The 22,488-nt window shown below is 42.8% G+C and overlaps 1 protein-coding gene across 1 annotated transcript in view; it reads left to right on the top strand.

Moving 5' to 3' along the window:
- The window catches only part of plxnb1b (plexin b1b), a 169,376-nt gene that overhangs the window by 60,107 nt on the left and 86,781 nt on the right, over positions 1–22,488 (top strand). Inside the window, exons 5-9 of the mRNA XM_037679067.1 lie at positions 3,305–3,433; positions 3,694–3,794; positions 7,680–7,812; positions 11,185–11,341; positions 12,442–12,550. Coding sequence (XP_037534995.1) covers positions 3,305–3,433; positions 3,694–3,794; positions 7,680–7,812; positions 11,185–11,341; positions 12,442–12,550 — 629 coding nt within the window. The remainder of the gene's footprint in view (positions 1–3,304; positions 3,434–3,693; positions 3,795–7,679; positions 7,813–11,184; positions 11,342–12,441; positions 12,551–22,488) is intronic.

Raw genomic sequence — 22,488 nt, 5'->3', positions numbered from 1 at the left:
ACCTCCCTTCAACCTGCCCCCCAACATCAGGCAGGCCACCTCCCTTCCTCACTTCAAATCTCTGCTTTAAACTCATCTGTTCTCTCAGACATTTCACTCAGTGTAAATTGATCTAGTGTTTTTTTAATCTGTGACCATGTTTTAAATGCTTTTTATTAATTCTTCAGTTATTATCATTAGTGTATTGTATATATATGTTTATATATTTTGTCTTTAATTTACTCATTGATTGTTGTTGTTGTTGTTGTTGTTGAGCACTTTGATAACAGGTTCTGTTTTAAATGTTCTCTATAAATAAAGTTGACTTGACTTGATTACCCCTTGGTAGACGGTAGAATTTAAACCCGTCCTTTGAATACCGGTTTGAACAACCGTAAACGCAACAACCTGACGTTTTTATTCTGGTGATGGTATTTATTTAGCATTAGAGTCTGTGTGATGTTGGAAGACCACCTGGGTTTAACCTCTGAAGCAGTACTTCTGTTGCCACAAAGTGCGCACAGCCCTCTTTGTTTACTAACACTGAATGGGTCTATAGTAAAGACTGGCAATTACGGTTTAGTTCCTACACCCAGTACAACTAAATCATACCATTAAATACTATTTATAATAATAATAATGTGTATGTATTGTCACCATTGTGTGTTCCCATACAATGGTGAAATTGTCTGCATTTAACCCATCCACCACCAGGTGGAGCTCAGTGTTTTGATGACTGAAAAGATCCTTGATTTTACCATCTGTAAGCCATTTGAGATGATTATTGTTGCATTAAACATAAGATAAACAGCCAGAGGCAGCATGAAGACTATTTGGTCTTTACATCCATTTCACAAACTCTTTTGTGGAGCCTATATATGTTTCTTTTATTTGATTAAATGAGTGATGACATCTGCAAAACTTCAGACCTGCTGAAGAGCAGTGAAACAACGACAATCTGCAGGATAGTGGTGTTTGAAGACCAGGATGGATCACAACTAGCTTTTTTTTGTCCCTCATTGTGGAGTGAAGAGGGGGTTTGGAAATACCCTTCATTCATCCGTCTGTCTGTCCGGAGCAGTTCAGGAGCTGCGGCAGCTCCTAACCTGTGGAACGACCTTCCCTTCAACATCAGACTCTTCCCGGTCTGTTTTTAAATCTCCTCTTAAAACCCTTCTCTTCTCCGTGGCCTGTGATACCATCTGAAATGTTGACTTTTAATCATTTTAATCACTTGTATTATCTGATTGATTGTTTTTTACACTTTTATTATGTGACTTTTAATCATTTTAATAATTTTTATTATCTGACTGTATGATTGTTTTGTTGTGTGTACAGCACTTTGGTCCTGTGGGTGTTTAAAGTCTCTATAAATAAAGCTGGTATGGTATCATCTTCCTCTTCCTCAGCCCGAACAAAGTACTGCTGGCTAAGGGGCGGGTCCCGGGATCTCCACTCCTTAAGCAAATTAATATGAAAGGGTTTTTTTCCTCCCTCGTCCTGTCCGTCATTGTGACACAGAATTATTGTGTGAGTGTCAAAGTGAAGCCCAACAGATTTACTTTCACAAGCAGAGCATCATGGCTGTCCTTAATGCTCCACTTCATATATAAATTAAACTTTATTAGAACCTGCTTTGGGTTTGTTTCAGATGTAATGGACACAGGGATGAAAAACAAAGAAGATAACGAAGCAGAAAAGTGAGAGAAGGGTTAAAATGTAAAGAAGGAGACAGGAAGAGGAGAGAGAGAGAGAGAGAGAGAGAGAGAGAGAGATGAAGAGAACACAAATCAACATCATTAAGTCTGACTCCAGACCTGCGGAAAGAAAAAAAACAAAACCAAGACAAAACTGAGAAACCACAACAACAAACAACTTATATAATGATACTTATAACATCATTAGAAAGTATTTTATACAGTACATGGTTATACAAGATGTATTTAGTGGCCACCACAACCCAACTGAGTGTATCTGATAAACACCTGGATCAGACAGCGGACTCAAGACTTGGTGGACTGGTGCCAGCAGAACCACCTCCTGATCAACGCTGCTAAAACTAAGGAGCTGGTGGTGGATTTCCACACGCACAGACCCAACACTGACCCCGGTGAACATCCAGGGAGTGGAGATCGAGATCGTGGACTCTTACAAGTACCTGGGTGTTCACCTGAACAATAAACTGGACTGGTCTCACAACACTGATGCACTTTACAGGAAGGGTCAGAGCAGACTACCTGCTGAGGAGACTGAGGTGTTTTGGAGTGCAGGGGGTGCTCCTGAAGACCTGCTTTGACTCGGTAGTGGCATCAGCCATCTTCTATGGTGTTGTGTGTTGGAGCAGCAGCTTATCATCAGCTGAGAAGAAGCAGCTAGATAAGATCATCAAGAAGGCCAGCTCTGTGCTTGGACGCCCCCGGTCGTGTCAAACTGTGTCAAACTTTGTTGTTTTCAACCAGTTTGACAAGACCGTCAATAAGGAAGAGGGCCGGCAATGGAGGAGGGGCGTACCAAAGAGACCATCTTACCACAAGCAGAACTGGTTTGTTCCACTTTGGAGTAAGCTGTTGGGGGAAGAATCAGTTTTGTTGTGTGTTTCCTTGACTGATGAAGCCTTCTGGATCGAAGGCGAAGCATTTCAGCACCAAAAAAAGAAACTGTCCAGATGACCTGACTGAAAAATGTTGGATTATATTCCTGGATTATTGAGCATGGACTTTGTTGTTCTCAACAGTTTCATTATCATTTATTTCAACCTACAGGTGCCTGCACCGTTGATTCTGAAGGCCTTGAGGCAGATTTCTTTGACCCTAGCAACAGATGATGGTCGGAATATGACTGGATAAAAGCTGAACGTAAACATGTGCTGCTGGAGGCTGCACAACCTGGAGGAAAGCTATGAAATAAAGAGAACATCCATCCATCCAAAAATCCCACACATGCACGGAGAGAACATGCAAACTCCACCCAGAAAGGCCCCTGGACCGGGGTTTGAACCAGGGACCTGCTCGCTAAGAGGCGCCAGCTCTACCAACTGAGCCACTGTGCTGCCTGAGAACAAACTTTTCAGAATAATATTAATTAATAGAAAAAAATACTAAAGTGTAAGTTAATAACTCTGATTGTGCTTGGGCAAGCAGAGAAGGCTTGGCTGGCCCTGACGGTCCACCACTGGTTGGATCTAAGTTGGACATGGCTTCCTAAATAAAAACACATTATTTATGTGAACGTGATGGTTCAAATAGTTTATAGACTTGTGGGGAAAAAAGCCTGATGGTTTACTGTTTCATTTGTGTCATTCACTCTGAGGTGGTTCTTCCCTCAGGTGTTCCTTGGTCCAAATGGTGAGGTGGAGGAGTACTCAGTGGTCTCCATACAGCAGAAAACTGCCATCAGCTCTGATCTCATGCTGGACCAGGAAGAAGAGCACCTCTTCATCATGACTCAGAACATGGTACACACCAAAACACACAGTCACTGCAATCCTGCGTCAACCTTTGTTTCTTCTGTAGCAATAAATACAAGAAAAATAAATTACTGTCATGTTTCTGCCCCACTTGTTTCATACGGCTGCAGATTATTCTGACAGCCATTTTCTCCACTTTCATTGTTGCACTGGAACTTGTGGGCCATCTAGTCTTTGTAATCAGATTTTTAGGAGCTTAGTGTGGACGGTTTGCATGAATGAGCCTGATTGTTTTGTTCTGGTTCCAGCTGCAGAAGAGGCCTGTGGCTGAATGCCAGCAGCACCCAGACTGTCAGTCCTGTCTGAAGACCCACGACCCCTACTGTGGCTGGTGTGTCCTGGAGGGAAGGTGAGATGAACAGCATTAAACCTCAGCACCACATCCGTCATTGTTTGTGGGATTGTTTTAGACTAGATTGTATTTAATTAGGAACAAGTGGGGCAGCACGGTGGCGCAACTGGTAGAGCTGCTGCCTCTCAGCGAGCAGGTCCCTGGTTCAAACCCCGGTCCAGGGGTCTTTCTGGGTGGAGTTTGCATGTTCTCTCCGTGCATGCGTGGGTTTTCTCCGGGTACTCCGGTTTCCTCCCACAGACCAAAAACATGCATGTTAGGCTGATTGGTAACTCTAAATTGTCCCTAGGTGTGAGTGAGAGAGTGAATGGTTGTTTGTCTCGTTTGTCTCTATGTGGCCCTGTGATGGACTGGAGACCTGTCCAGGGTGTCCCCCGCCCCTCGCACAGTGACTGCTGGACATGGGCACCAGCGACCCCCGTGACCCAAAATGGAATAAGCGGGTAAAGAAAATGGATGGATGGATAGGAACAAGTGTTTATCAGTATCTAAGGATTTTTGTATTTATCATTTTTTAATGACAAATTATTTTTATTGTTGGTCCATGTTTGTTTGTTTTTTCACTAAATTTCACTAAGTTCTGTTCAGACGGATCTTGGTCTCGTCATGGAGAGTTTTATTGGAGCAGGATTTCCAGCAGGAATAAATATTTTATTGAACAGAACCGAGCCAGAACACGCCTTTCAGAATGAGTGGACACCCTGGCAGCAGAGAGGTCCGCTCCTGCCTGCGGCCGGACCGTCATGCTGGGCCCCCTGGGCCCCCTGGGCCCCCTGGGCCATACAAACCGGGAGGATGTCTGGCCCGTAGGATTTCGATTCTACCCACGGGGATTCTGGGGATCTGAAGTTTCTCCTGTTCTCTTTGTGCAGCCCGGTGTGCACGGTTCTGGAGCAGCCCGTCCATTTTCATCCTTTTCAGTATTTTGACTATTTGGAGTTGTTAATCCTTGTTAATGCATCTGGATTTCAATCCAAAGGGAGAGGAGCGTGGGTGTGGCAGGTGTCCGACTGGTGAAGGAAAACTGCTGAAACGTCGTGTGAACACCACGATCAGTGTCGAATTTCACTAAATCCTTGGCAGAGAGACGAAGATCCAACAATGTTTCATACACAAGCAGAGAACTGGCACCGGTGATAACAAACAAAAACAGCACGAACACAAACAGCGAGAGACGGCAAGCCACACACACTAGCGCCATCTTCCTCAAGTTTTTATCTCTTCTTGTTTAAATTATCATAATTCCTTTTTACTTGTTTTAACAAATCTGCTGCCGCTTGTCTCCAGTTGGTCCAGAACGCTGCTGCGATGCTTTTAACAGGAACTAACAGAAGGTCTCACATTACACCGGTTTTATCTTCTCATCAATGGCTACCTGTTGAATTTAGAATTAATTTTAAAATTTTAATCTTAACTTGTAGACCTTTAAATGGTCTGGCCCCCCAGTGCATGACTGAAATGTTGACTCCTTATTCTCCAGCCAGCACCCTTCGGTCTTCAGCGCTGAACCTCCTAAAGGTCCCTAAAGCCCTGTTCGCACGGGATTAGTTTTACCTAAGGACCACGTGTAATAAATAAATTAATCCCCACGTCTGCTTCTTATGTGGCACATTCGCACGGGATCACCAAAGCCTGAGACTTAGCTGATATTTACAGACATCTTCCGGATATGACGTTAACGTGCTGCGTTGTCATGACCGGGCCGGTCCATATAATGTGCTTAATGTGCAAGCTGGGCCGGTCTCAGGTTTAATGTGGTTTTACGAATCAGCACTAAAGAAAAGTAAAGAATGCACAATATAAAATTGTGTTAATCTACTTGAGGAGGAGGTGGCAGGAGGTAAAAAAGCCACGTTAAGCTCAGATGGTCAACCTGTCACAGGCTGTGTGCGTGAGCAGCCGTGCGTCTGCTAACCTGCCAATTGAAATGGACTTGCGACCAGTCCAGGGTGTCCCCCACCTCTCGTACAGTGATGGCTGGACATGGGCACCACCAGTGACTAACGCTAACCCTGAAAAGGAAGAAGAGGGTAAATATAAAGGAAGGGTGAATGGGCCAGTTCACGCGGGCGTCTCCGCACCTCTTGTCATCTGCGGTGAAGGAAGTAGCAGCATTAAAGCCAAAGCAAAAGAGAAAAATAAATAAAAATAATCTTAAAATAATCTTTAAAAAAAGCTGAAGCGAGCAGCACGTTCATTTAAAATAGTCCTGTTCTATATTTTTCCAAATGATTTTGCTTAAACCAAAACAAAAAATGCCTCAAAGGCCTCAAAGTTGCGCTTCACGCTGTAAATTTCCAAACGCTATAACTTTCACATTGAAAGACCGACATGCACCAAACTTGGCATGAGTCATCCCTGTTGGATTCCCGACGATCCTCTGTGGTCATATTCTGACGTCTTCAAAGCCCCGCCCCCTCAGAACAGGAAGTCACTTTTTTTACTTGGAATACTCCCTCTCTGACACCCTTGACCTAATCAGGATGATCCTGTGTTAGAAGACGTATAACAAGTTGGTCTGACTTTAAATTACAAACAGGTTTCGAAGGAGGATGTGGGCGTGGTGGCGTGACAAATTCAGAAGTGACACCGTTGCAATACGTTTGGCTATAAATTCTACAGATTTGAACCGAGGTGCACCAAAATCAGTATGATCGATCATTTTCCACCCTTTGAACAGGAATTCATGATAAGTGGCCAATAATCTACACAGCGCCCCCTAGATTATTCCTACAGTTATCTCAGTGACACATCATCTGATCTGTACCAGATTTATTGTGCGTCAGTGAGCATGTCTAGACACATTGATGTTGTGGTTTAACATATGAGTCCAGTGCGCCCCCTACATTATTGAAACAGTTATATCTTATTGATACATCATCTGATCTGAACCTGATTTATTGTACATAATCAGTGAGCACCTTTACACACATTGATGTTGTTGTTTAACACTAAACTCCAGTGCACCCCCTACATTATTCAAACAGTTATATCTTATTGATACATCATCTGATCTGCACCTGATTTTTTTGTGCTTCATCAGTGAGCACTTGTAGACACATTGGTATTGTTTATTCATGACATCACTTAAGCCCCACCTACTCAGAGAAAAAACTGTTGATTATTGGATCCCCGTGGTGAACGTGTGCAGGATTGGCATGAGAGAGTTCATGACGGTGACTGGGTGGACTAGATGGAGCTCCCGCGGTCGCCAGAGGGCCAGAGCGGCGCTTTGATGCGAGGGCCTCCAATGCTGCTTGCAGCTTTAATTAGTTTTTGTTTCTGTCTGGTCTAGATTGCAGGTGTGTGCTGAGTTCTGTCCTAACTCTGACTTTTACAAAGTCTAAAATGACGTTTAGGCTTTAGAGGAGAATGTTGGTGAATGCTGAAGCTGCACTCTTCAAATTTTCTTCTGATATTTCCCAGTTCGAAGATTCAATCTTGTGTCTGATTTGACTGAAGCATGTCGAAGTACTATGGTATAGTTTTTGTCCGTACATACGTTCATAAACTTTTCACTTTCTTACTTATTTTTCACACTTTTTATCACCCCAGCTCCAAGGCCAAGGTCACACACAAGGTCAAAGTTAAAACAAGGACTTTGCTTGTCCTGCCCATAACTTCTGATTCACTCAAGATAATTGAACAAAGTTTCATACAAGTATGACATACATGTTTCATTAGCCCAGGTAAGACCTTCGCTTGTCCGGACCATTGCTATAGATTGATGAACCATAGGTGTGTATAATGTGCTTATTTTGTGCTCTTGTTCTTTTCATCTTTCAGACTTTTGTTTATTTTGGCTCTGCTCATTTAACATGGTTACATGTTTTCTCTTGTTTCCTCTGTTATGTATATTTTTAATGTTGGTTTCCTTTGCAGATGTGTGTTGGAATCTCAGTGCAGTCGTGGGAACCAGCCGGGCCAGTGGTTGTGGAGCTTTGACATAGATCAGCAGTGTTTGTCTGTGCAGGACCTGAACCCTTTCAACATCAGCAGGGAGGAGAGCAGGATGGTAAGCTCATATCAGTGAATGCTTGCAGACAGAAAACAACAAACTAAAAAACATTAGCTAATTTATGATCAACTTTTTGTTGGTAGCATAACTTTTCTTTTGTTAAAAAACAACATCCCGTACAGTAGTCCCTCGCTACTTCGCGGTTTGTTTTTCACGGACTCGTTCTATCGCGGTTAATAAGATTGGCTGATTGATGGATGAGCCGCACGATCTGCATGGAATTTTTATTCACTATAAATTATTTAGCATCTCCTGCACATTTGTGCAGCCCACACTGCAGGATAAGTTTCCTTCAGCTGATCAGCTGATCACCTGCAAAGTGGAGAAGTGGGCGTGGCCGAGAACCATGGGCGTCTGAAGCATCTGTAATGTGGGGGGCACACTAGTGTGTGTGTGTGTGTGTGTGCATGTGCACATGCACACGCACCAGTGTGCAAAAAAATTGTACACTAGTGTACAAAAAAGCAACGTTTCATCTAGATTTCCTTACTCTAATTCCATTTAAAGCATGTTTTGCAACAAGTTTGTGTAAATTCAGCTGTTTTAAAGACATTTTAACTTTAATGCACTTCAGATCAGCACTATTTGTGTTTATAGAGAAATAGAAAATATCAACACTAGACCTTTTTTACTTGTGTTCAACACTCCTCATCTAAATGATGTTCGTCATGAAGCTTGAGGACAATAAGGTGTGGGGGTTTAAAACATTTCAACTTTAATGCACCTGAACACACAGCGTCTGGAATGAGTTACCTCTGCTCGTTAGACAGGCCCCCTCCCTCACAGTTTTTAAATCTTGCTTAAAAACACACTTCTATTCCCTGGCTTTCTGCACTGTGTGATCTGTGCTGAGTCTGTGTGCGTCACACTGTGTTGGTCATGTTGCGGTTGTTGTTGTTATCCATTATTGTTTCTGTTGGTTTCTACTTTTTGGTGTCCTGTTATGTAATCTGTTGCTGTGTGCTTGTTCTGTTTGTCCCTGTACAGCACTTTGGTGTGCTTTGTCACTGTTTAAAGTGCTTTATAAATAAATTGGTATGATATGGTATGGCGTCTCTTACACCTGCAGCGTCTTACAGCATCACAGTTACTGCTAACATGCTACAGACGTAGCGCTGCTCTTCTCTCAAGCATCCTAACATGAATATGTGTTTATGATCAACCCCGGCAAAGTTCCCTGTAATTTTTCATGCGTCTGGGCAAACACACAAGCTCCCTGAGCGCACTGAGGACCACTGTGAGCTACATCAGAGGTGCATGCTGTAGTCACACACCAGTATCACACCTGTTCAAAATCTGGGATCATAGCAAGTTACATGGCTTATTAAAAGAATCAAATTGCAGCAGCAATTTTCATTTGTTTACCTTTAATTTAAGTGATCTGGCCCATTTCAAATGAAAAAGACTATAATCTTGTTGTTCACAAGATGCGTAGTATGTTATATATGAGAGTCCTGCTTTGGTCTGAGTGAGGGTCCTACTCTGGAAGATGGTTAGCAACGCAGTGGCCATTGGCATTAGAACCATTTGTAAAGTGTGGAGGACACATTAGTGGGGGTTCTCGGGGTCCTCCCCTAGAAATTTTTGAATAAAGTAGATGTCATTTCCTGCATTCTGGTGTATTTTAATGGGTTGTTTAACATCTAGTTTTACCTACACAAGTAACACTTGATTCAATAACTATTTTAGAGTTAATGGCACAACAAGAAGTAACCTGACCAACAGCTCTCCTTGTGTGAATAGAGTATGCTCCGCTTCTCTCACGTATCCTAGTTACAGTCTAAGAAACACAGTGTAGCCTAAGTTAAATTTTAGGGGGGAAAAAAATCACCAACCAATAAGAAATGATAATAATAATCACTCCTTCTTACTAATAGCATAAAGCAATATGATCATCATCCATCATATTTATTAGTAACTTAAAATACTTAATTAAAACTCCAGTAGTGGGCTAGGTCTATTGTAATCTTACCCAGTTGCAGGGTCAAGAGGCAAATGTAGCATTAACACAGTATGAACAACATTCAGGAATTGTTTCTATAAAAACATTATCAAATATATTAGGTGAATGGTAAGATCGATCCACCCACGAGGAAATGTAACCCAGGAAAGGCTAACCTCGGACAAACTAACAAACAAAGATAGCTGAAATGTGGAGGTAGTGAAGTTCACGGTGTTTGTTAGGCCCGAGCTACGAAGCGCTACGAAGTCCTATTGTAATCGCTCTGTTCAGGCCCGAGCTGCAGTTTTTTGGGGGGCAAATTAATTGGCCTTTTGGGGGCCTTAACATATCCCAAAACTCACCAAATTTGGCGGACGCATCAGGACTGCTAAAAAATTACGTATTTTAAGGGTGTTGCAAAAATCGCAACAGAAACTGCTCAAGAATGCCACCTGGAAATTTTCAAAATACCCTCCGCGTTAACCTTAGTTTGTCATAGAAACATGAAATTTAGTACACTTGTCTAATTCCCCAAGACGCACAGAAAACCCTCTGGCACCAACATTGTACGATAAACAGGGAGGCGGCAGGAGCACAGGAGCGAACCGATATTTATTTTACTGAATTTGTATCAATCCCACAAATGATGTCTGCACCCGGGTACACCAAGAACATGAGGGTTAAACGGCCTCTGATTTATTTTAATGTCTTCTTTATGCATCTGTAGGATGGAAAGGTGGATGTGACTGCTGCTCTTTCAGTCCAGGGAGAACTGTCATCTTTATACACAGGACAGGAATCAATTTGGACAGTTGACAGTCAAGTGAGTCTATGGGTGGCAGGTGTGTTCAGGGCATGTCTTAAGGTGAAAAGACAATAGGGGCCGAGGGAGAGAAAAACAAAGTGCAGCCAGCTCAGTGCAATAAGCAGGCTGTCACAAGCTGACCTATTGCCCGTAAGAGGCTATGTTTAAAATGAGTGTTTGTATAATCATTTTCACATTACATGTACAATATAGGTTTTATTCATTCAAGACATTCACATTTGTTCATAACTTTATTATTAGTCAGCCTGAGAGTTACCAGATCCAAGCAGTTATTGGAATGCACCCTGTCAAAAGAAGAGTTCCTGGATCCTGTTCCAGCAGGATCCGGCTCAAATTAAGCACTGGTTAAACCATATTTCTTGGTGCCGTGTATATTTGGCAGCCCGGTTTGGACTGGAAGTTGTTTCTTCTGATGCAGGTCAGTGACCACAGAAACAAGTTGTTGGTCAGCTGAAACATCTGAATGGCTGCCGTGTGTTTTCTCTGTGTGGTTAGTCAGATCCAGGTGGTGGGCTGTTTGAGGTAGTCTCCAACCTTCATGTTTTCCATGAGATCAAAGTCCAGTTGTCCACCAATTTCAGTGATATTTGTTTCTCCTTAGGTGTCCCTGTCTATCCCAGGACTCCCAGTCTTAGAAAAGGATGAGTCCTACTCCTGCTTCTTCCAGCACAGCCGCAGTCCTGCCACCCTCACTGAAACTGGACTCAGCTGCCAGTCTCCTGACTCCAGTGGCCTGCCCTCGGTGCCTCCCGGACAGGGTGGGTCCAGCTCGTTCTGTTTAATGTATGATGTGATCAGGAAGCACTCAGAGTGGAAGTGTGTTTTATAACCAGAGTGAGTTTCATGAAACCAGACCTGAGGCTGCAGGACTGTATTTACTGCTTATCAGTTAATGGTCTGGGGGACTGGGATGCAGCCTGGGCTGCATGAATCAAACTGAATGCATGGATACAGTTGTATTCTAATTTATTTATTTTGTTTGTTTGTTTTGTTTGTTTAAACGGTCTTAAGCAGCGGACGGTAGCCTGTATTTTAATGTGTGGAATTTCATCCAGAGATTCTATTATTCTGTGACTAGTGTTCTCAGTGAACTGAGAGCTCCTTCCCATGGTACATGTCACTTGAAGCTGCTGGAAAGGTTACAGTCATAGTCAAAAGAAAATCTGTTTTGTGTTCAGTGCTATGGGTTTCATAGCTAATGAAAATAGCCTCTATAAAATCAGGAGTTTTCATTCTCCAGAGCATACAGATGTGTGTTAATGTAATGCCAGAGCGGAATAACATCAGCAATGACTTGAGAGAAGCACCTGTTGCTGCCCATCAATCTGGGACAGGTTTAAGGTTATTTCCCAACTATTTAGAGTCCATCAGTTCCAGAGAAAAATAATATTCACAATGGAAAAACTGCTGCCAAACTGCCAGGAGTGGAGGTTCAGCTACTTCACCCCAAGGTCAGACAGTGCAATGCTCAGAGAAATGACGAGCTCAATTTCAGACTCCACAGGCCTTAGTTGGGTTCAGGTAAAGTGCAGAGCGCAGCTAATCAGAAACAACTACATCTAGCATAAAGTACAAACTTCACAGCAGAACATTGATCAGTGCGAGAGAACATCTTCACACATGATTGACGCTGACGCTCAGGTGATGACCGACAATCAGAATAAAACGGAGAAGAAGAAAGATGTTGGTAATCATCTGTCCCACATGAAAATCCACCAGGAGGTTAGAGCTGTGTATTACAGCTGGATATGTCCGATCAGATTCAATAACACTCGTTGCTTCATGTGTTGATAATGGTCTCATAGTCTCATAGCTGCAGGGGGTGTCTCATTCTGTCTCCGTGTGGTTCTGTCCTCAGACTCAGTCATCCTCACTTTGTCAGTTCGCTTTGGAGACGTCACGGTCACGTCCAGAGATTTCACCTTGTACGACTGCACCGCCGTCAAACAGCTGTCAGGCAGCACGCCGTGAGTTATACTGCTCTGTCCGCCTGTCCCTGTCCGTCCTTCTGTCTCTTGTGTCTCCGTCAAACAATATGGTTTTCCTCTGTTTTTTTTTTTTTTTTTTTGTTTTTTTTTGGGGGGGGGGGGGTCTTCTCTTTTTTTATTATGTTATATACATAACATTCATTTTTACGTGCATCTTAAGTGTATAATAATCATCTTGAGACAATGTTTATACAAAGATGTAATTCCACCCCACCCAAAGAACAAAACCAAAATAAATAAATAAAATAATAAAACAACACCCTCCCCACATCATTCTGAGTAGATTCAGTATGACAACATATCAACTCAAGATTTTACTACATGTCATAAAATAGTAATATGACAATCTATAAGAACAGAATGGAAAAACATAAACAAGCCAAATACAACTAGATAAGTAAAATTAAAATAAATAATAACAATTAAAAAAAAGTAATTTAAAATTAAATAAAATAAAGAAAACAAAAACACTGTTCTTCCTCATTGCTTCTATCATCAAGGGGTATATGGAGTGTCCTAAAATAATTTGGAAATGGGCTCCAGGTCCCTGAGAATTGTTGTGTGGCTCCTTTTAATGTGCATCTAATCTTTTCTAATTTCAGAAAATACATGATGTCCCTTATCCATTTAGTAAAATTGGGTGGGGATTGTTGCTTCCAGCGTAGTAAGATGGCTCTTCTCGAAACTTAATTCTAATAAACTGCACTTCTTCTAAGCTGTTATAAAGTTGACATTAGGCAAATAACATGATGAAATATATCTGTAGCCCCATCGTAACCGGAGTTCAGTTTCTTCTCTTTTTTTAATTGTCTCGTTCATATTGTCATCTTCAAACCTGTGAACTTGTTCTTGAGACTTATGTTTATGCCAGTTTTTATTTGAATGATCAAACTGTTGTGGAACCCTTCCAGCACCTCTAATCCTCTTACTTTATTTTTATGAATGTTTCTTTCAGACATTGTTTATTTTCTGCAGATTGTTTTTTATTTCGGCCTTTTCTTTTGTCCTTTCATTAATCAGTTTCCACAGTAATGGACACTACATGCTATTTTTCAGGTTTGTAGTAACAATTCACTAAAATACACTTTATTGGTGCAAAATAACCTTTTTTTCCACAAAGTCAACAACAGAAATAGGAGTTGGTCTTCAATGCTCTATTCATAAGAAAAACAAAAACTGCACCAAAATCTTATTAAAAAAGTAGCCAAAGTCCAAAGTAAAACCCTAAAACAGCTTCAGAAAGTCCAGAAAAGACCACATAAGGCGATGAGGACTGGACCAGGAGCTTCTCCTATATCCTCTACCTTCTCAGTAACAGGTGGCAGGTGACGATTTTGCCGCCTATGCAAGTGTCTGGTGCCGCCTACTCTGACTGACGATTATTTTTTCCTTTGGAGCTGAAGATCCTGGAGGAACTGCTGCTGAAACTCCTTAGACCTCAGGTTCGCCATGCTGAGGGCCCTCTACAGTTCGCATACCAGGAGAAGGTGAGGGTGGATGTTGCCATTGTCTACCTTATGGACAGGGCTCACTCTCACCTAGACAAGAGAAACAGTGCAGTGAGGGTCATGTTTTTCAACTTCTCCAGTGTCTTCAACTCTCTGCAGACCCTGCTACTGAGAGACAAGCTTGAGGAGATGGAGGTGGACACACATCTGGTCTCCTGGATTACAAACTATCTCACTGAGAGACCACAGCATGTCAGGATCTGGGACTGCATCTCTGGCACAGTGGTTAGCAGCACAGGAGCACCTCAGGGGACCGTGCTGTCTCCAGTTCTGTTCACCCTGTACACATCTGACTTCAAATATAAACTCGGAGACCTGCCACATACAGAACTACTCAGATGACCAAGGATCCAGGATCTGGACCCCGAGTTGGCAGCACAGAGGCTCTTCTGCGGTGACCAGTGGAACTCGGAGCCAGGTTATTGACACCCTGCACAGCCTGAGGGGGCTCTGAAGCTCCGGTTGGACCAGCAGAGCTCCATCTAGCTCGTTCTGAATTTTGTCGTCGGCCACCCACCAAGCACAAAAAAATGCACTTCAGCATTAGAACACGGTGTTGCCATTATTGTTTTGAAAATCTTTAAAATAGGTCCAGTCGCTCCTTGAGTTCAAACACCAGTAGTTGCAAATGGCAGATCGAATGTTGTGAAATTTCTCAAACAGCCAGTGACTCCACCCCCTGACCACTCAGTGACCATCAGTGCTCTGACGTCACGTTTTGGTACCTGCTTGGCCCGGTTGTAACCACAAAGAAAAGGTTTCCGAAAAAAGGGACCGGTTCTACGTACCGTTACTAATGGAAAAGGGCCATAATAGAGAGGCAAAGGAAAGGACAAGATGTGATAGAAAATAGTGTACAAGCAATAGGGATAATGACAAGAACCAGATTTAGGGATTCGAACCAGATCACAGACAACAGGAAGGTTTAAAAGATTTATTGATAAACAGCTTCTGGTGGAGGTCTGAGTCCTTGGGCCAGCACGATCTGAAGAGACAGGAAGGTTAGTCATTTGGAGTTCAATGGCTTTGGTTTGATTGTTAAGTTTATAAACACCAACCTTTGTAAGCAGGTGAGGGAAGATTTCCTTAGAGGAGTTGGATTGTGTGATGTCATTGTTGGAGAAGGTGAGCTGGTTTTGAGGCAGGACTGAGCTTGAAGCAGTTAGCAGGGAGATCCAAAAGACAGGTCCAGGGAGACAGGCGAGGGTCATGCACAGATGATCAGAAATCTGAAACCAGACTTGTTGTAGAGAAGGCAGCTGTCGTTACCATGAGCAGAGTAGATAATTCAAAGCAAGCAGGGGATGGTCAAGATGGGTAATCCATAAGACAGGCATGAAGTCAGAACCAGGAAGACAAACAAAACTGTGGCATGAATGCTGGACATTTACTCACTGTGAGGCTTTCAATAATCTGGCAATGAGCAGTGTGGCTGTGGGGTTTTAATACAGGTGACAACAGGTGAGCTGCATGAGGGCTGATTGTGGTGACTCAGCTGAGTGGGTGTGGTTACATGAGCAGACTGAGGTTCAGGTTGACAGGAGCTGAGATGAAACAAACTAACATGAACAGGAACTATGGCAGGCAGAGCAGAAAACGTGACGGATAACCGTATTTGGAAAGAACTGTGAAACAAAACCCATTCCAAAATGTGGGGGAAATTCACAAAGAGCAGACTGCCGCTGGAGTCAGTGCTTCAAGAACCACCATGCACAGATGTATGCAAGACATGGGTTTCAGTTGTCGCATTCCTTGTGTCAAGCCACTCTTGAACAAGAGACAGCATCAGAAGTGTCTCACCTGGGACTGCTGCTGACTGGTCCAAAGTTATGTTCTCTGATGAAAGTAAAATCAAGTTCCCAGAGTCTGGAGGAAGAGAGGAGAGGCACAGAATCCACGTTACTTGAGGTCCCGTGTCAAGTTTCCACAGTCAGTGGTGGTTTGTGGCCATGTCATCTGCTGGTGATGGTTCACTGTGTTTTCTGAGGTCCAAGTTAACGCAACCATCTACCAAGAAGTTTTAGAGCACTTCATGCTTCCTGCTGCTCACCAACTTTATGGAGATGTAGATTTCATTTTCCAACAGGACTTGGCACCTGCACACAGTGCCAAAGCTACCAGTACCTAGTTTAAGGACCATGGTATCCCTGTTCTTAATTGGCCAGCAAACTCGTCTGACCGTAACCCCATAGAAACTCTTATGGGGTATTGTGAAGAAGAAGATGCAATACCTCAGAACCAACAATTCAGAAGAGCTGAATGCCACTATCAGAGCAACCTGGACTCTCAGAACACCTGAGCAGTGCCACAGACTGGTCGACTCCATGCCACGCCGCATTGCTACAGTAATCCAGGCAAAAGGAGCCCCAACTAAGTATTGAGTGCTGTACATGCTCATATTTTTCATGTTCATACTTTTCATGTTCATACTTTTCATGTTCATACTTTTCATGTTCATACTTTTCAGTTGGACAACATTTCTAAAATCCTTTTTTTCTAATTGGTCTCAAGTAATATTCTAATTTTCTGAGATACTGAATTTGGGGTTTTTATTAGTTGTCAGTTATAATCATCAACATTCAAATAAATTAACATTTGAACTATATCAGTCTGTGTGTAATGAATGAATATAATATACATTTCACTTTTTGAATGGAATTACTAAAATAAATCAACTTTTTCTTGATATTTTCACTTTATGACCAGCACCTGTATACAAAGCTAACTGAACAAATCATTCTAAAGAGACTAATCAGAGCTTTAGATCACATTCATACACCAATGAGGTACACATTAGAGGCAATGAGGGGTTCACTGTCTTGCCCAGGGACACTTCAGCATGTGACAGCTGGTGGATTCAAACCCACAACTCTTGCATTGGAGGACAAATGCTCTAACCTCTCAGCTACAGCCACTTCACTCAGTAAAACAAAGGAAATGCTAGTGGACTTCAGAAAGTCTGGACCTACCATGAAGCCTGTCTCAATTGAGAGGGTCGATGTGGAGGTGGTCAGGACCTACAAATATCTGGGCATACAATTGGATGACAGGCTGGACTGGTCAGTGAACACGGACTCCCTCTACAGGAAGGGTCAGAGCATGCTCTACTTCCTGAGGAGGCTTGGGTCCTTCGGTATCTTCAGGAAACTACTGCTGATGTTCTACTAGTCTATGGTAGCCAGTGTCCTCTTCTGTTTTGTTGTGTGTTGGGGCGGCAGCATTAAGTGGAAAGATGCAGGGTGACTCGACAGGCTAGTGAGGAAAGCTGGTTCTGTACTGGAAACAGAGCTGGACTCCCTTACATCGGTGGCACAGAAAAGGGCCCTCACTAAGCTGCTATTCATCATGAATAATGCTGACCATCCTCTGCACAGCTCCATCATGAAGCAGAGGAGCTTCTTCTGTGGTAGACTGCTGTTCCAGACTTGCTCCACGGACAGATTCAGGAAGTCCTTTGTCCCTCAAGTCATCAGACTGTTCAACTCCTCCCTGTACAGTAAAAATAGAGTCTTGTAAATCTGCAGGACCCTGGACACTTATGTACATGTATGTGTACACTGTTTCTCCTAGATAACTTCCCATGACAGGGTGCTCATCTCGTATGTGATTTTTTTTTTTGGCCGGGTGGCGGGTGTGGGGTGGTGGGGGGGGGGGGGTGTACGGAGACATGTCCTGAGCTGTGCAGCATACCGTTTATATCAACAGTTTTGGAAGGGGGGGGGGGTAGACAGACACATCTGAGCCGCGTGCTGTTTGGTACAAAAATTTTGCCAGGTGGGGGGGTGGGGGGGGGGGGGGGGGGGGTAACAGAGACACATCTGAGCCACACGCTGTTTGTACCAACTGTTTTCAAGTAAGGGGGAGTGGGGTTTCCGCCTGAGGGTTCAGCATGAGGGAAGGGGCTGCCTTTAGTTTTTTAGCTAGCACACCTGTATTGCGAGACGCTAGCTTAGCTTTAAGTCAATGTCGACAGGTGGGGGGAGGGGAGTGCCTGCGGTTCAGTAGGTGGGGCGCTCGGTTCTGTTGATGGGGTGGGGCCCCCCGCTTGTATAATGGTAGGGGAAATACTGGTGCATGGATGTTTAAATCTACATATACATGTATATTCTAAAATTGCGCTGCTCCAGGTGGCTGCATGTTGGAGCAGCTCTGTTACTTTCACTCTGAGATTTTGCTTTTGGAAACTTTAATTCCTCTTGTTCTGGATGTACATCACATTTATTGGATGATTGTTTCCTCTGGTATCAGATGCTGTGCAGCTGGAAGGATTTTTACTGAAAGTTTTTAGTTTTGGATATTTGTTATGATGCGTAACCATGGCAACAAGGCAGTTTTCTACAACCAGCAGCTGATTAACATCTCAAAAGCTCAAATAATATCTCAGCTACAGCCCCAAATCTCAAATGAGTTGAAAAGGATGTTCTGTGGACGCATTCTCATCTACCTGCCAGCTGTGCTCGAGTGCCTGACCACTGAGATCCTGGAACTAGCAGGAAACACGGCTCATGACAGCAGAAGGACAGGATCGTCCCTCAGCACCTACAGTTGGCTGTCCACAGTGACGAGGAGCTCGGCAGACTGCTGGGAGGAGTGGCCATCGCTCCGGGAGGAATTCTGCCCGGCATTCAGGCGGTCCTACAGCCCGGAGGAACCGAGAGACCAGCCGAGTCTGGGTGGACGGATCGGACGGCATCTGCAGCCAGTTTCTTAGGATCCACTGTGGGATGGACCTTTGAACAGAAACATTCATATAAAAAATAATAATTTAACTAGGGATGGGGCCGATTCGATCCAGTATCAGTATCTGCTTCCGATACCAGCATAAATTACGTATCGGATTTTTCCGCTCCTCCTGCTGATATTTCTGATCCATGATGCATGTTGGCTTCAAACTATGGAATGGATTTCCTGAACGACGGCGTGTCTCATGAACCCAGAGTAATAAGACCCACCTCACATTCAGGAAATCCAGTTCATAGTTTGCAGCAGCTACAACGTGAGGACTGAGTTAGCAGCTCTGTGGCTAACAGCTAACAAACTTTTCATCTAAACATGTCGCTGTGTGGAAGTATTTTACACTGAACACCACAAAACAAGACAGCAACGTGCACTGTCTGCAGAGCCATAGTGCCACATTAAACCACGTTAAAGTTAGTTTTACGATGGACATTCAAGCTCCGGGGCTTCAGCGGGGCGCTGCTCTTTGCTCAACCGGAAGGAGGCGACTCGACCCCGGCCAGCTGCGTCCAATCTGCCCCGCTCAGTCTGCCCGTCTCTGAGGAGGGACAGACTGAGCACGGCTGACCCAAATCAGGCTGCCTGCTTCGGACTGAACAAGAAGAAGACGACGCTGAAACCACGGAGCTCTAATGTTTACAGAGAAGTTGATAAACTTCATCATAATTAATGATCAACCACTATCAGTTGTAGAAAATGAAGGATTTCACAGTTTGATACTTGCAGACAAGATATAGTTTACCCTGCAGGAGATATTTATCAGCACAACAGTAGACAATCATAAAAAACATATGATTTGAAAATTATATTAAAAACATAAACAGCTACATTATAAAGTGATGTAAAATACTAAAAACAGGAACATTTCTGTTGGTTTATGCCATGAACTTAGCAGATGTTTGAAGCCATTTAATATTTTATTTAATTTTATTTATTTATTCATTCATTTAAAAGAGACAAAATAAAAAAAATCATCAAAAAGAAAACTGAATGAAAAGAGTTCAGAAAGAAGAAAATATTCTTATATCTGCCCCTTATAAAATATAAAACAACTTTAAACAATCACTTAAATTAATCACTTTAATATCCACTTTAAAGCTAGGAATAAAAAGAAACATGTTTTGTGTTAACAGAATTTAATTCTAACTTTAAAACTTATCCAACATTAATAAAACTTACCTCAAGTTGCCTTTTTGGACATGCATGCACATATTTGTACAAATTGTACTTGCGAGGAGATTATTACAGCCTCATATAAAATCAATGATGATCATGATATCAGAACTGGATCGGTATCGGCCGATACTCAGATCTAGGTATCGGGATCGGATCGGAATTTTAAAAAGTGGATCGGTGCATCCCTAAATTTAACATTATTTATCTGAGGAGCAGCTTTGAGTCTAACTCCATCACAGAACTCTAATCTTGAGCAAGCATGAAGGCGACAGTGGAAAGAAAAACTCCCTCATGAGGAAGAAACCTTTAGCAGAACCAGGATCAGGACAAGCAGCCATCTGCTTCGACCGGCTGGGTTTGGTAAGAACAGATACACAATGTCAGGTCAAGAATCATATGTTAAGATAGAAATAGTACAAAATGAAAACTATTCAATTTTAACCTGATGCATGCTCAATAATCCAGGTAGAAAAATCTAAATAAGTAAAATCTGGTCCTCTGGACATTAAAAAAAAAAAAAAAAAAAAATTAAAGCTGCAAGAAGCATTGGAGGCCCTCGCATTAAAGCGCCGTTCGGGCGAACGCAGGATTTCCAGCTAGTCCGCCCAGTCGCTATCGCGAACGCTCTCATGCCAATCCCGCACGTGTTCACCACAGGGTGCATTTCCCGAATGTTCAACAGCGCCTTGCATGCACCCAAACATGACCGACTGGAGTCCTGTTTGGGTTTCTTCTCTGCTTTCAGGAAGGCCCAGTTAGGATATCCACATTGCTCTAGAGCCTGTCTTGTGTAGGATTTCTCCTTCTGCCTGGCTCCTGAGCTAGTGGGGACGCTGTCTGCTCTGTGGTACAGAGTCCTGATGACTCCTAACTTCTGCTCCAAAGGGTGATGGGAGTCAAACTGCAAATACTGGTCTGTGTGGGTGGGTTTGTGGTACACCTCAGTTTGCAAATGTCCTCTATCAGAGACTGAGACCTCACAGTCCAAGAAAGCCAACCTGCCATTTTTTCATCTTCTCGTGTGAACTTGATGTATTTATCCACAGAGTTGATGTGGTCAGTAAAATGTTGGACTTCCTGAGATTTAATTTTAACCCAGGTGTCGTCAACATACCTGAACCAATGACTTGGTGGTGTCCCTGAAAAGGACGTCAAGGCTCTCTTTTCTACCTCCTCCATGTACAGGTTGGCAACAATAGGAGAAACTGGAGACCCCACAGCACACCCATGTTTCTGCCTATAATATTGCTCCCCATATGTGAAGTAGGTTGACTGCAGGCACAGTTTCAAGAGTTGACACAGTTGCTCTGTGGGAAGTGTGGTCCTGCTGCTCAGAGTGGTGTCTGATTTTAATCTTAAACTGACCACCTCTACTGCATCATCAACAGGAATGCACGTAAAGAGTGATGTGACATCAAAAGAGACCATTGTTTCATCAGTCTCCATGATGACATCCCTCACCTTGTCCACAAAGTCCATGGTGTTCTGTATGTGGTGTTCTGAGCTGCCAACTAAAGGGTCGGTGTTTGCCCATGCCTGGTCTTGGGGCGTCCCCCTTAGACCAGTGAAGCTTGAAATTGTGGTGGATCTGTGTTCTTAAATACATTTGATATGACTTGACTATAGTTTCGTTCCACTTCATGTACCACATGTTATGTGAATGACAATAAAGAACCTTGAATCCGTGAACAAATGCATGGACCAGTTTTTCTGCATCATTTTTAGATAAGATGTTTCTAATTTTAACAGTGTTACGCAGGTGGAAGAAGGCGGTTCTTGTAACATTTTTAATGTGGGGGACAAAAGACATGTTCTGATCAAAAATAACACCAAGATTTTTAACGTTAGAGCTTGAGGCCAGATTAATGCATCTAAGGAGGGAGAAAGACTGAAAAATTAATTCCTAAGATGCTCAAGTTCAAAATATTAAACCTCAGTCTTGTCTGTGTTCAAAAGCAGAAAATTTAGATTCATCCAGGTTTTTATGTCTTTAAGACATGCTTGTAATGTAAGTAACTGATTGGATTAAATGGGTTTCATGGAGAAATATCATTGTGTGTCATCATGAAAATGTATCCCATGCTGTTTAATAACTTTACCTAATAGAAGGATATACAAGGTAAAGAGTAGTTGTCCAAGCACTGAACCTTGAGGAACTCCATGACTAACTTTGGTGTATGATGAAGATTCATTATTTAAATTTACAAATTTGAATCTATTAGATAGATATGATTTAAACCATTTTAGAGCTCCTGTAATTCAAACATCATATTCAAGTCTCTGTAGTAAAATATTGTGATCAACTGTATCAAATGCAGCACTGAGGTCTAACAGGACCAGTAGAGACACAAGTCCATTGTCTGAGGTGAGCTCTAAAACCTGACTGAAACTCTTCATTCATTCAACCTTTACTTATACAGCCTAGCCTCATTGAGCCCCAAGGACTCATTTACAAGAGGCGCCTGTTCCAGACAGAACATGTAACGTACAGGCAAC

Source organism: Nematolebias whitei, chromosome 7 (assembly GCF_014905685.2).
Source record: "Nematolebias whitei isolate Nwh7 chromosome 7, NemWhi1, whole genome shotgun sequence".
Classification (NCBI taxonomy): domain Eukaryota; kingdom Metazoa; phylum Chordata; class Actinopteri; order Cyprinodontiformes; family Rivulidae; genus Nematolebias; species Nematolebias whitei.
The sequence above is the reverse complement of the archived record's forward strand: the minus strand, read 5'-3'. Positions and strand labels throughout refer to the sequence as shown.